Consider the following 17,676-nt stretch of genomic DNA (forward strand, 5'->3'; position numbering starts at 1 on the left):
TTGCCCTGAGTTGGCACCAAGTAAGTGGAGATGAAAATATCTTTCACGTCAGTCTGCCTTGCCTCATAACATTCTCAAGCTGTTTTCCCCATTTTAGCATTTCAAGGGCAGTTCTGCCCTACTGGGTCCTCTTAAAGCTGTGTGGATTTCCATGGAAGGAGTGCCTGCAGAGTTGATAATCGAACAAAGAAAAGAGAAAATTAAATTCACCTGGGTTGACCAAGTGGGCAAAGGAGGGTGATCCAATGTCAAACAGAGGGTATTTCAAAAGTCAATCTTAATGGACTTTCATTTTATGGAAAACCCAGCGAGAAATGCCCTCAGCTCAGAAAGTGTTTCTTACGAGCTTCGAGTTTGCATCTTAATGTTATTTCTACAGCATCATTGCTGGTTCTCACCTACCATAGAGAGGAACAACAACAATAACAACAAACCACTGGGTTGGGGACCTGAAATGATAATTTGAGCAGAGTGATGAGTGGGTAGGGTGTGGGGTAAAAATGCCAGTTCTTCATATAGAAAAACGTTCTATTTCAGGGAAAAAAAATCCTCTTGTGGTTCCTTAAGAAAAGATTTTAGTGATGCTTGTTTTGTTCAATTTAGAAGTGCAGTTTTAACAATTCTGATTTCTTAATTGTCTAATGCTCTTTAAATTGAAAATATGTAATTAAGTGTGTGTAATATACTTGGAATGAAATTAGGCTCAAATGTAGTTCTTTCTCTGACCACTGTAGTGTTGGAAGTGCTAGTTTTTAACAGTCATACAGAAAAAGATGATTTTTTGAAATATTAGAATCTAATACGATTGAATGCAAGTGGAAAACAATGTTCACAGTTTCAGTGGAGACTTTTAGAAAAGACTTGTGTCTAATTCAAAGAACATTTTGATTTTTACAGAAAATCAGGTGGTGTTTCTCCTGTTTCTGTTGACGTGCATACGTCTGATAATGGGGTAACTCAGGAGAGCCACAGTTCCACATCACTATAGTTGAGCTCGGATCTAGAGCTCGGATCAGAGTTCCCCCAGAAAAGGGAACCTTCTCTAATGATACAGAAATATGCCATAAGATAGCAGCTCACAGCTTTATCAAAACTGCCCAAAACAATATGTATCTTAGACAATTTAAAGGTTAGTCAGCCCTGATCTAAAAGAAAAATAATAACTGTATAGTGTGATTATTCTCTATGTTAAATATGCCACTGGCATTACATCATTTAATTCCTTTAACAGCCCTGTGAAATAGTTACTATTATTATTTCCAGTTAACAGATAAAGAGACTGAGAGATGCTAATTTATTCCCTCAAGATCACAGCCAGTATGTGTCAGAACTGTGATTTGAATCTCTGTCTTGAGAGCCACTTTATTACCCCCGATCCTACACAAAAAGTCTTGTAGGCTACAGGCAGTGTTCTTGTGACGGAGGAGTTGGAATATAATGCTTCTGTGACTACTCTATTATTAAAATGTTGTATTTTGTAAGCAAACTGGATACAAATGAAGTTTAGCAGTCCCTGTCAAACAGCACAAGGTATGAATTTGTTATTTTGAAACCAGTACGTGCTTAAGATTTCATGGTTCTTGATTTTTTTCATGGGTAAGTGATCTCATTTTCCCAGATGTAGCTCTGAATAGAAGGGTCCAGGGCCTCTCATTGTCTATGAGCTGGTTTACAACTCTGTACGTTGTGGAGAAGTTGGAGGAATGCAGATGAATTTTGTGCAGATGAATACAAAGATCATCGCCATGTGGATACAGAACACTTTTGCATCCATGAGTAAATTTACTCCAGCATTTCTTATTGTGTATGTGTGTCTGTGTGTGTGTGCATTGTTAGAATTCTCCTTTGAGCCAGTTGTAGCATCTGATTTCTCTCATTATTTAATGAGTTAAATAAAATCTTTGATATATGTTCATTTTGTATTTGTATATGACTTATGATTTCACCATGACATTTTTTTTCTCTTTAACACTTTACTTCTTCCTTCCATTTGAGTATCTATTACAGAAGCCAAATCCAGCCCCAATCCTGTTTTTGTATAGCCAACTAGCTAAGAACGACTTTTCACATTTTTAGCAATTGAAAAAAGCAAAAAGAAAAATAATATTTTGGGGACATAAGAGGACTGTACAAAATTCACATTTTAGCATCCATAAATAAAGTTTGACTGGAGCACAGCCAAGCTTACAAGTTTATGTATTGAGCGTGGCTTCTTTCCTGCTACAGCAGTTTCTCAGCTGCTACAGAGAGCAGGTCTACTTTCCTGCCCTTTACCACCTTCCTTCTCATCTACATATTTTAACTTTTTCCTGGATCCCACTCCCTCACCAGACTCCCACTGATGGAGAGCATTCTGAAGCCGCCTTAGTTCTTCAGAGAACTAAGCAGAACACTTGAGAACCCCCTTAGGACTGGGGTGAGGGTGGGGCTCCCAGCATCTGCTATCTGTCCCCTTCCCCTTGCTGCCTCCTCTCCCAAAGGCCTATCCCTGCCTCACTGATCCTCTGTTGGCCAAGCCCTGCTGCCTACCCTCTGCCACCTCCCTAACCCAGCCCTGTAGTATTACCCCAAATTGTATTCAATTATTATTATTATATTTTGAATTCCATCAATTAAAAAATTGTGGTAATTTGTTTTCTCCCTTGTTATATAAGAGTTCATAGAATGTCCTGGATTTTGCCTCTTGGCCCACAAAGCCTAAAATACATACCTCTAACCCTTTATAGAAATGTTTGCTGCCTACCACTGTTCTATAAATGGCAGGTACTGTTCCAGCCCCTGGGAATATTGCAGGGACCAACAAGGAAGTCGTTCCTGCTCCTATAGGGCTCGTATTTTTAGAAGGAAGACTGAAAGTAAGCAAAGTAATAATTACGTATGTGTGAGAGATTATCCTTGCTCTTCAGTAATACGCACCATAATATTTAGGGGTAGAGGGTATGATGTATGCAATTTACTCTCAAACTGTTCAGATAATAACAATGCAGATGTGCCTACGAAGTTTTGAGGGGGAAAGGGTGTGACGCAAGAGTTCTGTGCCCAGCTTAATTACGATTCATGCGTTAAAGCAACAATATGGTATTATAAGCATCAAACTTGTTAAGAGACTAGATCTTAATTATTCCCACCACAAAAAAGAAAGAACTACGTGATGTGAATTGAAAGAGTTGCTGGCTAATGCCACAGTGGCAGTTATACTGCAATAGATGAGTGTATCAAATTGACCTGTCGTAGAACTTAAACTTATACAATATTATATGTTAAATGTACTTCAATTTGTTTTGAAAAAGCTTCTTGGATGATCCTGATGCCCAGCTAGATTTAGGATCTACTGACATCATGGTCTGTTTGACAGCTGGTTGTGTACATGGATTTCGCCTTCACTGTAATTACGTTTCTGGAGGGCAGGAACTAGGCTTTGCTATCGTAGAGTGCCTTGCATGTGTCACGGTAGGAACTCAATGAGCGTTTGTACAATTCATTTGAATAATGGCTGAAATTTCTTGCCAGATATAGGCATAGCATTGTACCTTCTTTCTTATGTAGCAGCAATATATATATGTATATATGTGTATACATTATATATATGTGTGTGTGTTTGTGTGTGTCTGTGTGTGTGTATTACCGTATGATTTTGATGCACTTGTGGATATAGTAAATATTCTTATTTAATAACATATAAATTTACTTTTATTCTGGATAGGTACAAGATTTAGGCACAATAGCACCAACTGAGAAAAAAAAAAACACTGAAAGAAGTTATAACTGAATTGTTAAAATATCTATGAATTAGTGGTGATTTTTTTAAGCTTAGAAAACTTGGACCGAGAAAGGCAAATAATGTGCTTCTCATATTATTTCTTTTCATTTCCAGGGCCTTTTGGCAGACATTGCTGATAGATGAGGGCACTCTTCTTTCACTAAGAGGGTTGGTTTTAGAATCCTTCTTAATTGGTATCCCATTCAGCCACTACCGAACTATGTGTGTAGGCATGTGAATGAAACGTTGGTTGTCCGTCCTTGAAATAAAGAAAAAGGTAATCAAGTCTAATTTTTAAAATACTTCTTCACTTCCGTTAGTCCTTTCTTGCCTTCCATTTGAGTGAGCTTTTTCCTTTCCCCTTTCCTCCCTTCTTCATTTATGAGTTACATGTTTGTCTCCACTTCTTAGTGGTATGTCAGTGGGGAATTACCTTGATGCAATGGGAGCCTCTAAGGCCACTACCAAAGGATTCACCCAGGAAGGCTCGCAGAGAAAAGGAAGATGCTGAAATCACATGGTTTGTTGAACCCATTTAAAGCCAATTGCAAGAGGCAAGGGAAAAGGGAAGGAAGAGGTTAATAGTGACTTAGGAAAGGCTGCACCTGAGAGGGAAGGACTAAATTACCTGAACCATGCATTAGGAAATGTTCGTGTGTCCGATCTCCCATTTTTTCTGCATCAGCTCTCCCCGCTAATGCTGTGGCTGTCAGGACCACAGCTGAGGGTGAGCTAAGAAGATTCAGCAGATGGAAGGTGCCTGGAACCAATTCATATTTCTCTACCAGACTCAGGGACTGCGATATCTGGCCATAGTTGTAACTCAGCCCTGATAACTTGCTGAGCTTCCGTAGAGTTTATCGAACTGGCTTGAGCAGAGCACATGGGGCCAAAGTGAATCTCCATGAATATTTGGTGTGTTGTATGTCTCATGTGCATATCTGGTCCTTCCACCCCTTTCTGTCCACATGTTCAGTGTATATATACTCTACTTTCTTTATATCAACATATCTATGAATCTATTAATTGTTTCTTTCTTTTGTTTTCTATTCCAGAATTGAATATTCTTAAATGATGCGGTAAACACACATGACAGGGGATTTCTTTTGAAATTTTTTAACATGCGTACTTGATCTTACAATATTAATCAATGATGATAGACTCCTCTCAGAAAAAACAGAATTTAGAAACACAAAATGTTTCAACCCTAAACCTCTCCTTCTTTTGTACAACAGGGCTTTAATTTTCTTGGTTAAAATGTATTATTATTATTATTATAAGCAATACTTACTTAGTTTCACCCAACATTTTAATTATATCCTTTGTTCAGTATTTCTTCTTGTTTTTGACTTCTTCTTTTTGGATTCAATTTCCTTCTTACTGAAGTACATCTGTTGGTAGTTCTTTCAGCTTAGGTCTGTGGATGGTCAACTTTATTGATTTTTATCTGCAAAAGTCTTTTTTTTTTCCATCCTCACTTTGAATGACAGTTTAGCCAATAATAGAATTTCCTTAGCACTTAAAAAATTTTATTTCAACCTTATTTTTACCAATGAGATTTCTTTTGTCACTCTACACATTTCATTAGGTATTCCTTCTTCTTTTATTTATTTATTTATTTATTTAATTGAAGTACAGTCAATTACAATGTGTCAATTTCTAGCATACAGCACCATGTCCCAGTCATGCATATACCTAAACATATTTGTTTTCATATTTAAAAATCTGTTTATTCTTTTTACATTTGGGGGGGGAAGGTCAATAGGTTTATTTATTTTTAATGGAGATACTGGGGCTTGAACCCAGGACCTCATGCATGCTAGGCACACACTCTACCACTGAGCTAAACCCTCCCCACTTTCTTTTTTTAAGCTTTGCTGTTACAGTTTTTCCCCTTTGTTTTTGGTGCACTTCAATTTTAATTAAGTGTCTAGATACTGATTTCTTTTAAAAAGTGTGTCCTGTCGAGGATGCATTGTGTTACTCTGTGAGTCACGTCTTTATTTCTGAAGAAGGCTCTGCCGTTTTCTCTTTGAATAATGCCTCCTCTCCATGATCTCTTTTCTCACTTTTTGGAACTTCCATGAAGTGTCTATTGGATCTTCTTATTCTATCTTCCACATCTCATAACTACTTTTGTAGATGCCATTAAAAAAAAAAAAAAAACCTCTGAGCTGTCCTGTGGCTAATTTTCTTCGATTTATTTTCAAGTTTAATAATCATCTCTACCCCCGTTTTTAGTCCATCTGTTTAACCCATCTGTTGAGTTTTTTATTTTCAATAGAATATAAGCTCTATGATAGTGGCAAATTTGTGCGTCTTATTCACCATTTTATCTCTAGCACCTAGAACAGGGCTGAGACTTTGTGGCTGTTCAATAACTATTTGTTAAAAGAATTAATGAAACAAAAGAGTTCTATTCTTTTTCACATATTTCTGGTTTTCATCTTGTACTTTTATTTCATTTTTATTTTATAGTGTTTCCTTTGTGTTTTAACTGCTTCATTCTTTGTAGTCACTTTCAGGTTGTTTTATTAATTAAAGGCACAGATTTTGTTTTTTCAATTCAGTGTATCTGCTGACTCTCACTTGTGGTAGGTGGTTCCCTTGTATGGCGTGGGGATTTTACTGAGAGTTCATTTTCAGTGAACATTGTTCCTTTTGTGGGATTCTTCTGTGCCCTGAGTTGTACAAGTGTCCTCACTGAGGGTTTTTTTATTTGCTTTTTTGGGGACCTGACAGTTTCTCTGCTTCTAGGCTTGGGATTCTGTTTTCAAATGATAATGTAAAACTGTACTTCCATAGAATAGGACTTTCAATTTTCATGGGACCATCACCTTCCACCTTTAGCCAACTGAGACAACTGGGTACAGGATAAACTTGGCAATTTCCTTGGCCTTCAAAAGGTGAAAACCTCTTTAGGGTCCTAATTTATACAGGGATTTCAGTTCCAGCTTCTCATTCAGTGGCTCTAGGGCTGCTCTGACATGGGGTTAAAACCGCAATTCCTGAACCTTACCTGTGACTTTGAATCTCTTCTTTATTTCTGTCCTCTGAAGCTTTTGTTTTCTCTACTTTGAGCTCAGCTTTTTATTTTAAAATAGTTATACTGTATCCATCATTTCTAAAACTTTGGAATCTCACGCCATGACTGTCATTTCTAGGTAGAAAGATGATCTGGTCCCACGAATCTTGCTAATGAACTTCATCCAGATTGTTCAAGATCCTGTCCCTAAGAATCATCATCTCATTTTTGATTCTTAGAGTTTTTGACAATAAAACTTATAGATATTATTGTTCAAATCAACTCAATAAATAATATTGTGCTAAATATTTCAGGAAATATAAAGAAGACTAAAATACCTCTGCACTCAAGAGGCAGGCAGAAAATCTTTAAGTGCTATCAATATGCATGCAGCTTTGCAATAATACATGTCACACTTACTAAACAAAGTCATAAAGCTAATCAAAGAATGAAAGGGGAATCAAAATAAGGCATTTTCTTGTGGCAATAACAGGAAAATTTTCATGGAAGAAGTGCTAGTTGAAATGTGCTTTGAAGAATAGGATTTCTAAAAGTAATAATGGAGGGGGAAGTTTCGGAAGACAGGAAGTGTCTCTTCCAGGTTGAGGGAAGAGTGTAAGTTTAGAAGAGGAGGTGCGAGAGTGGAGGGCACACACAGGGAACAGCAGGTAGTCCAATTTGCCAGGTTAGGGTGTCAGAAGACAGTATTACCAGAATGTAAAAATAAAAGGAATGAAGACAAAGCATGAGTCGGGATAAGGTGGAAGGAGACAGGCAGGTATTTAACGTTAATTTAAAATTTCTTACTGTCTTATTTATCTGAAAGGAAAGGAAGATGTTGGGTTTTACTTTTTTAAGGATAAATTTAAGAACCAGGATCACTTAAAATTCAGTTTGGACAGTCTTCTCTCCTCAGTGCTGTGATCTTCTGATTGCCTAGTTTCACTAGTTTCTCAATAGGCAAACTGAATCAGCATTCTTATCTGTCAACATACAAGTACCATCTAGTGGCGAAAAAGGTAACCCCAGGAATGAAAATCTATACAGAAAACATCTGTTTAATTTCCACTTGTTTATATCATGATTGCTAATGAAAGTGGGCCATCTTCCGATGGGATGGGGAAATGAAGTAGTCTCAAACAAGTCTGCTTGATCGTTGATTTCAGAGAATACGGGATCAGGCAAAAACGGGCTATAGATAATGGGCTTCAATATCAAACATTTGAAAATTTCACGTCAGGGACTTAACGTTACTTTGGACTTTGGAGTGAACTTTAAAGCAGGATCCAGTTGGGTTTGTAAAGAGTCAAGAAAAGGAAAGTCGGTGTAAATGAGGATGAGTCTGAAATGCTGAAGGTAACAAACAGTATTCTACCGGAGTATTCTCTCCTCCCTCCTGTGCCGAACTCCTACGTTGCTTTCAGATCTTAATATAGACGTGACTTCCTCTTGACAATGTTCCTTGACCTCTCAGGTATGTATTAGATGAAGCACGTATGTCCTCCTACTGGCTGCTCTCTCCCCGACGCTATGACCACACTCCACTGTCACTCACGGTTTTATCTACAGACCTCATTACAGTTTAAACTCTTTAACAGCTGGTACCATGCCTGCTTCATTTACTATTCTATCCCTAAGGCTTAGGATATTACCTGACATACAATAGGCACAAATATTATTTGCAAAATAAATGGACAGGTTAATGAAGAGAATAACTGTGATGGAAATGTTCGAGGGCCCCCAATATTGAAAGTTAATGTCAGCAAAGCTTAAATTAGAAAAGAAAATATTTTCAGGAAAATTATTAGTAGAAAAGACCTTTTTTTCTTCATTGTATGTTGATTCTGCACATGACGTCCATTTACTCGTAATCTCTGTGGCTTTATAATTTTCAGAGTACTTCTGTCTATCTTGGTGGAGGGAAAAATAGTATTTTTTTAAAATACTATTTAAAATACTAAATACTTAAGTATTTTAAACAATTAAACACGAAATGTTTTAAAAACAGAGGAGCATAGCTCATATTGTTATTGTAGAGATTAAATAAAAATGACTACAGATAACACACATAGACCAGTGTTTAGCACATATTATGTGTTTAATAATTGGCTTTTGTTCTTTGACACACCTCAGGTCATAAACTCCTTGAAGCAACTCAGAGAGTGCAAGAAGGCAGGTACTTTAAAATTCTTTTTTACAAGTTATAAAACTAGTGATGACAGAGGCTAATATGCGTCCGTGATTATGGAGTCACATCAGTTATTCAGTTGCTGAATCCACACTGAATAATAAATAGTTCGTTGTCCCTTCTGTGTCCCCGTGTGGGTCACCGAGAGGGAGAGAAGAAAGACATTTGGATGCTAAATGATTACAGGGCTGCCTCGCAGAGACTGGAAATAAGTTTTAAGGAGTGTATTATCTTTCTATTGCTGCTGTAACAAATTACCACAAACGCAGTGACTTAAAACAACACAAATGTGTCACAGTTCTGTAGGTTAGAAGGCCAACACACAGTGCACGCCGGGATAACACCAGGGGATGGCAGGGCTGCTTTCCGAAGGCTCTAGGGAAGAATGTGTTTCCTTTCTTACCCATTCCTTCCTCCATCTTCACAGTCAGCCAGGGTGGGTTAAGTCCTCATATCACAACCTGCTGAAGTCCTCTTCCTCTTCTGCTTTTAAGGATCCTGGTGATTACACTGGGTCCACCCGGATAATCCAGGATAATCTCCCTATTTTAAGGCCGGCTGATTAGCAAACTTAATCCTCTTCTTCTGTGTGAAGTAACATATTCACAGGTTCCAGGGATCAGGATGTGGACATCTTTGGGTGGACGGGGGCATTACTCTGCCTGTTCGAGAGGAATAGTGAATTCTAAGGGGAATGCTCGCAAGGAGATCCCCAAATGAAAGGAGCGGGTAGCTGCTTGTGCCCATAGTATTTTCAAAATGGAAGTGTTAGAGGTATCACTGCAAGCTACCTGCTGTACGCTGTTAACTCCCATTGATCTTGGCTAAAACCTCTGGATGGTTTTTACATGGCTACACCAGACTATCCTGTTTCGTATTTCTGCAGGTTTTTTTTTTTTCAACTTGAAGAAATGTAGGGGTTGTTACACATTTCTGTTAAATTTTATCTTTTAGGTTTTAGATCAGAGTTCAAATTGTTAAAATAAATTTGTTTTCCGGTTCTGTCTTCAATCATATTTTCTGTGCTATATAGGTGTTGTTTCATACTCTGATTTGACCAGAAAATGATTTCTATATCCTAACCTATGTAAGTTATGAAAAATTATAAACAAAAATTTGGCTACAGTTATCTAACTTTAAGTTTGTTTAATTGTAATTATGTCAAGCCCTTATTTTAGAGTCTCATTCACAAATGTCATGAAAGACTAGATTAAAGGCTTTGCTGAAATTAACTTATATCATGCTGATATAATTCCTATTTTAAATTCAAAGATCAAATCAAAAAAGTAGTATGACTTATCCATAATTTAGTTATTCTGGTTCTTTGTGACCACCAAACTCTGTTCTAAATGTTCATAAAATATATTTAATTATGTACTCTGGAATTTTACTTTCCTGTTCCAAAGTTTTCAGTGTCTTTTAACCAATTTTCTTTTTTTTAAAGCCGGTGACCTATTGTCTCTTTCATTTTTTACAGTTTCTCTGATCTTATCAGCAACTCCATAGGTCTTAGGTTACCCATAAACAGCTGCGGGGTGTAATTTGTTCCTGGAAACATGAACTTATTTGAAATAGATGGGTGTTCTCTTTCTGTCTCCTCAATCATCTCAAGTTTCAGTTCTCTTATGTTGTTTCACCTTTACCACATTCAAGTCCCTTTTCCATACTGAAGAGGGAAAGAATATACAATTGAGTCAGCCCTCTTTTTAGCCTATAGATTATTCTTTTCAGTAAACTGATGATTTTGTGTTTATAAAAGTCTATGCAGGCTTATTTCTCTGTGTCCTCTAATACAGTCTCCACTCTGGTTAAAGCAATCTCCCCATCTTTTTCCTCTTGAAGATGCCAAGTAACTCTAGCCTGCAATGTTTTTTCTATAATACTATATAGTTTGCACCACAGAGTTTAACAATGGAACAGATATTATTGTCCATTAAATGTTCTCTAATTATTATTATTATTTTTTGGTTTCAGAAGAATTGTTGGTTTCTTGACATTTTTTTGTTCACCTGCAAAGTTCGGGTATACAATGGAATACTACTCAGCCATAAAATAGAATAAACTATGGCCATTTGCAGCAACATGGATGAACCTGGAAATCATCAAACTAAGTGAAGTAAGTCAGAAGGAGAAACAAAAATACAATATGATATCATTATATGTGGAATCTAAGAAAATTGAGACAACTGAACTTATTAACATAACAGATACAGGCTCATAGACATGGAAAACAAACTTATGGTTACCAGGTGGGGGAAGGGGGTGGGAAAGGATAAACTGGGAAATTGCAAATTCAGGATTTGCAGATACTAACTACTATTTACAAAATAGGTAAACAACAAAGTCCAATTGTATAGCACAGGGAACTAGATGCAATAGCTTGTAATAACCTATAAGGAAAAAGAATAAGAAAAAAATACATACATACACGTATATATACACACACACAACTGAATCACTAAGCTGTGCACCAGAAATTAACACAAAATTGCAAATCGACTATACTTCAGTGAAAAAAAGAAAAGAAAAAAATGCCTTAACAACTTAGCAGTTTTGCTCTTAATTTTGGATAAAATAGCATAAGAAAGCCATTAAGTAAGGCGTTGGTCTTTAGCAAGTAAAAAAGCAACACAAATAGAATCCATTGTTCACCAGCAGGAGGTTAGGATGTAGGTTTACGTTTAGAATAGCAAGCAAGCTGAATTCTCTTTCCCTGCATTAAATATTGTCAAAATTCTGGTTTGTCCTCATTTATTTTGTTCAACTAGGCGACTTGTTACATCTCAATCTACGACTTCTATGATCTATGTATTCCCATGTGATTCATTTGTCTAGGAATCTGTTAATGAGATATGGGGATTTGGGTTGCCACCATGACAACCAAGCAGTACGGCTTGTTTGCTATTTCCTAGATACAGAAGCTTGGAAAGGAACATCTTCCCTACAGCTGCTTTATTTAGTACTGAGACCTGGTAACTATGGAAATTTAGATTGAGATGCTGTGGCTAAATTGTTTACAAGGTACATGCAGTCTGAGAAGTAGCTGGCTCAAAGAGACAGTCAAATATGGCAGGGCCAATACATTACTTTGCAGTAGTCTTTTTATTTAACATGATCTTCTTTAGTATTCTCTCTGTTACATTATTCTACGAACTATATTCTAGCCGTAACTTTGTCATCCATCCATATGAAGAATTTAATATCTTTTTTTTCTTTTATTAGGTAGATTTTGAGGAGTCAATTTGGTGACGTTTTTGTGGGGATAATAGTGACAACAGTGTTTGCATACTGTTGTACATGTGTTTTCTCATCAGCAGTGTTTTCCACAACATTTACTGCACACCATCACGATGCATCACACCTGGAAATTTGAACTGATATAAGAAAAAGCTCTTAATCTCAGACTACTTACATTGAATTGAAGGTGAGACAATCCATAAGCAAAATGATGTGAACAAGATGGTAGCATCTGTGTAGCTGAGAAGAAAGTGAGATCATTTTGTCTGCGTTGATGAGGGTTTTATGCATTTTGGTCATGTTATCTTGAAGCAAGAATAGAAGTAAAAGCAGACTGAATGACCGAGAACATTGCAAAGATAAGAAACTCAGGAAACAAATGCCAAGAATTGTGATGGAAATGATGCGTATACTTCTGAAGTTAAAGCAGGTGGAGGCTACCAGTGAAAAGTATAGTTGGAGAATTGGGGCGAATGTATTATTTCAGCAACACATTTTTACAAGCAGATTTATTTTTTACTTCCATTCACTTACTTGCCCACAAATCCTAGGCCATCAAGAATGCAGTCTTCTAAATGTGTTAACTAAAAATGTCTTGGGTATTTCAAAACAGAAAAATATATCAGGTATAGTTTTCACCACTTGACTTCTTCAGTTTTCTGGTGTAGTTACTAGGACATTCCATCTCCCTTTGCCCAGATCCTCACTGCCAATGGATTCTGCTAAAGCTTTTTGATTTTCCTATTTAATCCGTATTCGATAGGAGAAATAGAACTTGTTTCCTTGATTTTTTTATTTGTAGAACTTAGCAGAGTGACTGTTACGGAGATCTGGTTCAAATTTAAGAAGTAGAAAAGCTAAGTAAAATATATACACGGTGTATACTATACAGGGTAGACAGAATTTTTAAAATAGTCTTTAAATAGTTAAAATTCCCCCAAAAGTAAAAAAAAAACTGTACAAAGAAATGTGGCCATACAGAAATCTGTTGTGAGCAAAATCAATTGTGAGCTTTTCTTTCCTTTACAATAACTTTTTACTACCATTTAGGTCACTTTGGACAATGAAACTCAAAACACCAGTTTACATTATTAAAACAAATAACTGCGGTATGGAATCTCCCACAGATGCCATATGTCTCAGGCCATTTGTACGATTCAGGATCCGCCGTGTCCCAGACTCTCATAAGGACACTTCAAAACCTAAAGCATCCTTAATGTCCAGATGTCCTAGATCGGTGTCTGATGGGGGAACCGGGCAGCAGTTACGAAAATGAGGACACTGCAGCCCACGTGCTGCGGCGAGAAGAAGAGGGGCTACGTAATGTAGTTCTCAGAGAGGACCGTTCAAAAGCCGGGAAACAGGAAAGAAAGGATTCTTAAAAGTAGATGTGACGCGGGAGGCAGACGGGAGAGGGCAGTGGACGAAGGTCACACGCTAGGAGACTGCAGACAAACCCGAGTCCCTGACTTCAAGCCCCTTGTTTTCTCCTTTGCCTCGAGGCTGGAAGCGTGGCGAGGTCCCCACAGAAGAGGCCCAAGCCGCAGAGGGCCCTGGGTCTGAGCCACAAAGCCACGCTCCCAGGGCTCCAGGGCCAAGCGGGCCCACGGGACCGCGCCCCGCTCGCCCCGCCCCCTCAGAGCCCCGCCCCCAGGGGCACTCCCCGCGTCCGCGCGGGGCCGAGCGGCGAGAGCGCGCGCGTCCGCGGATTCCGTACCCTGGGAGCCCCGCCCTCAGGTGCGTCCAGCAGGGGGCGGAGTGTCGCTTCCGGCGCCGCGCCCTCCCCTCGCGGGCGCACTGCCGGCCCGCGGCGCCGGGGGCGCGCGCGCTCGGCCGCGCTCCCGTACACATTTCCGAGCTCCGTCATGCGCATGGTCCCCCCAGGCTCTGAGCGTCTCGGCCTGACGGCGCTGCGGCTCCGGCCCTGAGGTGGGGAGGGCACCGAGGGCTGCGGCGTTTGAGGCTCGCCGGCGTGCTGCCACCGCTGCGGGAGTGAGGGGTCGAGCAGGGGAGGCCGGCGGGGCCCGCCGAGGGGCCGGCGAAAGAGGGGCAGCAGGAGAGGTCCGGGGTCTGGGGTGTGGGGTGCAGCTGGATTCGGAACGGGGCCAAACCGGCGACCAGGTTGGGGCAGGACAAGGTCCCCGAGGTCGGGGGAAACGCGGTTGGCGGCGTGTCCTGTCGCGGATGCTGTTGGCCCCTCTCAGGGTGTTGGTGTGCGGATGCCCGGGGCGCCGAGGGGCGTCCGGCCGCGGGACCACGGCCGGGCTGCCTTGGGTTGGACGGGGTCGTTTCCATCATCAGGGCGTCGTTAGAGAGGGAGAAAACGTTGTAGAAGTAAATTTCCCTCTTAACAGCTGGCTCATTAGCACTGGTTATTCCTTGGGGGCTTCGTGCTGATCATCATTACCCTGCGTGTTAGTTAAAAGGAGTTTGGGAGAGATGAAAATGCGCAGAGCTCGTGACACGATTTGGGGGGAAATGCTCTGATGCCTAAAACGTCGAGAAAAGCTCAAAGCGTGAAAATATTTCAGCAGATGCGAAAGCTAGGTAGGATGGAGGCATCGATCTCGGTTTGAGGCGATAATAGGTGAAGAAGGGTTTCTTCTATGGTCCTGTGGCTTAATAGACATTTTTAAATAAATGTCTGAAAAAAATAAAGATAATCACGTTTACTTTCTATCGAGGACGCGCTGAAGGAACAGAAGGGGAGAAAAAGAGCATATATTGGACTCCCAACCATGAGCCAGGCTCAGTTTTATCTCATTTAATCCTGACAGCATCCTGTTGAAGTTGGAGGGGTTTTATTCTAGTTGGGTAGTGAGGTTAAGTCATTTATGAAGGTCCCAACTAGGAAGAAGGTAGAGCTGAGAGTCCAACCCAGGGATGCCAGACTCTAAATTCTGGTGCTTTATCCACTATATTTTGTTTCTTCCCAGATAGTGATATTACACATTTTTAGGGAAGACTCTATACAACAGAACATTATTAGAGCAGTTAGAGCTTCTGGGGTGTATGGGTTAAAAGTAAACTAATAAAGCGTTAATCCTTGAATATGTGCTGTGTGAGTATTTTCCTTCAAACAAGATTTAATGTAGGGAAATCTTATATTTAGGGTAAAAGCAAATTTATTGATACATTACAGGTTTCTTTGAGTGTGTTTTGTATTCCAAATACTAAACTATGTTCCTCGGGTACCAAAATGAATACAATTTATAATCTCTGACCTTGAGTTTGAGAGGATGATTTTATAAAAGAATTTTGTAGTTTTCTCATAAATTGTAATTTTTACTAGTGTATGAATTAATTGGGTTAAAATAATTTTAAGCATAAGTGTTTAGGAACCTGTTATATTTGAGAAAAGGTATTGGATAACTTGTCACATGGGTATTATTGCATTATTTTCCTATTCAGTGAGAAATACTGTCATAAAAATTTAGGTTAAATCATATTGATGATTATTATTTTGTTTTATTATTACACTACCTTCAGCAGGTTTTGAAACACTAGAGAAGAGAACATTTATAGTTTATCCCCTGGTAAGTTAAAAGTCTTGATTTTAATAGTGCTTTTATTAGTTGTGAAGCCAGTGATGTAGCAGAGGAGGAGTTTCTTTCACATCACTTGCCAAATACGTTCTTAACCTCTTCTTCCAAAAAATAAATCTTTAAGGTGTCGTCAATGCCAGATTCCATTTAAGCTTTTATCGCTTAGAGTTCTGATGGAGAAAGAGTCTTCAGTTTAGGCTGAAATGGCACATTGTTGAAAGGTCTAAATGTTACTGCAGGCATAGCTGTAGGTAGGTGGATAGAAGGGATGGTGGGGCATTTTGGAAGTGTCTTCTCATGGCTTCAGTTTTCTCAGTGAAGTAGGAATCAAGCTTATATATGATCTGATGGTGATGCTGTGAGTGGAAGCTTTGGAGGTTTGGGATTAGGAGAGTGAATGGATTAGTGAAATATGTGATTGCCAGGCAATTAAAACAGTTATTCTTAGGTATGAAAAGCGCAGACAGGGAAATATGGGTACACAAAATACAGGTGTCTAATCTAACTTTGCACAGGTATTTCACACCCACTTTCCAGCCTGTCTTTAGAGTCATCAAGAGCCTCTTTTGCCTCAGTTCGCTTTTCGGTTTCATGATGCCTTCTCAGTTCATTGGGCACTTTTCATTCTCTCCATCCTCCAAAAGAAACTTAAATACATGATTATTCCTTTAGTGATATTAGGTGTTTAAAATGTATCTCATCATTATTTAAATCTCTATAACAAATGTAACTTATTCCCCAGTATGCTGTGGAGCAATGGACAGTGACTTTAAAAGAGGTTTAAAAATAGTTTTGTACCCTTATTTCTGTGTCATAGTTCTTTAGCAGTTAAGAGTTGGCTTGGTTAAAGAGTCATAAAGGTACTGCATTGATAAGACTTTGAGTTGGAACTTTATCAAGTATTACAGGTTTTCCAAAATGTACAATTTGTTAAAAAATATGCCAGTAGAAGTTTTATTGTACTTCAGTTGTTAACTTCTGCTTTCAAGGATCATCTTCTAATATACGTTGCAAAAGAGAAGGTCTTCCATATGTTGTTTACTCAGAAAGCTGCTTTCTTTTCAGTGTTGTATGTTCCTCTGCATTTCCAGTGCCTGTGTGAGCTCTACCACGAGTGAGTGAACTCCTCGATACTGGCACAGCCAATGTTAAATGTGAGGCAGGCTGGGCATCCTTTACTGCCTTTTCCTTTTACCCTTTTGGATGCCACCACATAAGGCTCCAAGGTTTGGGATAATTAAGGGAAGTCTGGTATAGAAAGAGGAAATTTAGAGCTCTGTGCTCAATGTGGGTTTTCTTATGGTTCAGGAAAAGGCACAGGACAAGTTAAACTCTTTACAGATGTCGCCTTGCTGGCCATACATCATTTCTAACTTTGTGGTCCTGTTTTCAGCTCTACACTTCCGTCAGAAGAACTACTTTCATGTCACCTCTGCAGAGGGGAGCAGCCCCACCTTTCTTCCAGTAAGCCTCATTGCCCTACCCTTAGGGGTTGGTCTCAGCTCAGACAGTCTCATTATCTTTGTCTTTGGCCGAGTTCTTCAGTGTAGAAAGTGCTGTCTTCTCACATCCATCCTCCATCCGTTTCCCCCTTCCAAACCCTGCAAGACAGCGGTGGGTGGGGGTGAGCAGAGGGGACTTTGTGATCACCTTACCGGTATGAGTTAATCTTTCTTTTATCTTCTGTCTTCTCGCCACAGACAGTGTGGTCTCAACACTTGAAGAAGCAGCACAATATTTTCCTAAGCTCCTGCAGTTTGCAAAGAATCTTTTACAGTAGAGTTAGTCCTTCCTATTATTATGCAGAGCGGTCCTCACTTAATTCATTCCCCATAACCCTTTTCAGATTGCACCCGCTTAGACACTGTGGGGTGTGGGTGCTGAGGGTTCACCGTGTCAGTTAACGAAAACCTGACTACAG

At 39.3% G+C, this 17,676-nt stretch overlaps 1 protein-coding gene across 5 annotated transcripts in view; it reads left to right on the top strand.

Annotated features, from left to right (window-relative positions):
• Positions 1 to 17,676, top strand: part of ABCA5 (ATP binding cassette subfamily A member 5) — a 111,686-nt gene that overhangs the window by 34,697 nt on the left and 59,313 nt on the right. For 2 of the 5 annotated variants that reach the window (XM_032456978.1, XM_032456979.1), the window contains exons 4-5: positions 10,948 to 11,089; positions 12,196 to 12,397. Coding sequence is in view for 1 of the 5 variants with exons in the window: in XM_032456977.1 (XP_032312868.1) it covers positions 17,179 to 17,219 (41 nt within the window). In the remaining 4 variants the exon portion in view is untranslated. Of the gene's footprint in view, positions 1 to 10,947; positions 11,090 to 12,195; positions 12,398 to 13,988; positions 14,140 to 16,607; positions 17,220 to 17,676 lie in introns of those variants that run through there. The other 3 variants (XM_032456981.1, XM_032456980.1, XM_032456977.1) reach the window with 3 other exon arrangements.

Source organism: Camelus ferus, chromosome 16, assembly GCF_009834535.1.
Source record: "Camelus ferus isolate YT-003-E chromosome 16, BCGSAC_Cfer_1.0, whole genome shotgun sequence".
Taxonomy (NCBI): Eukaryota; Metazoa; Chordata; class Mammalia; order Artiodactyla; family Camelidae; genus Camelus; species Camelus ferus.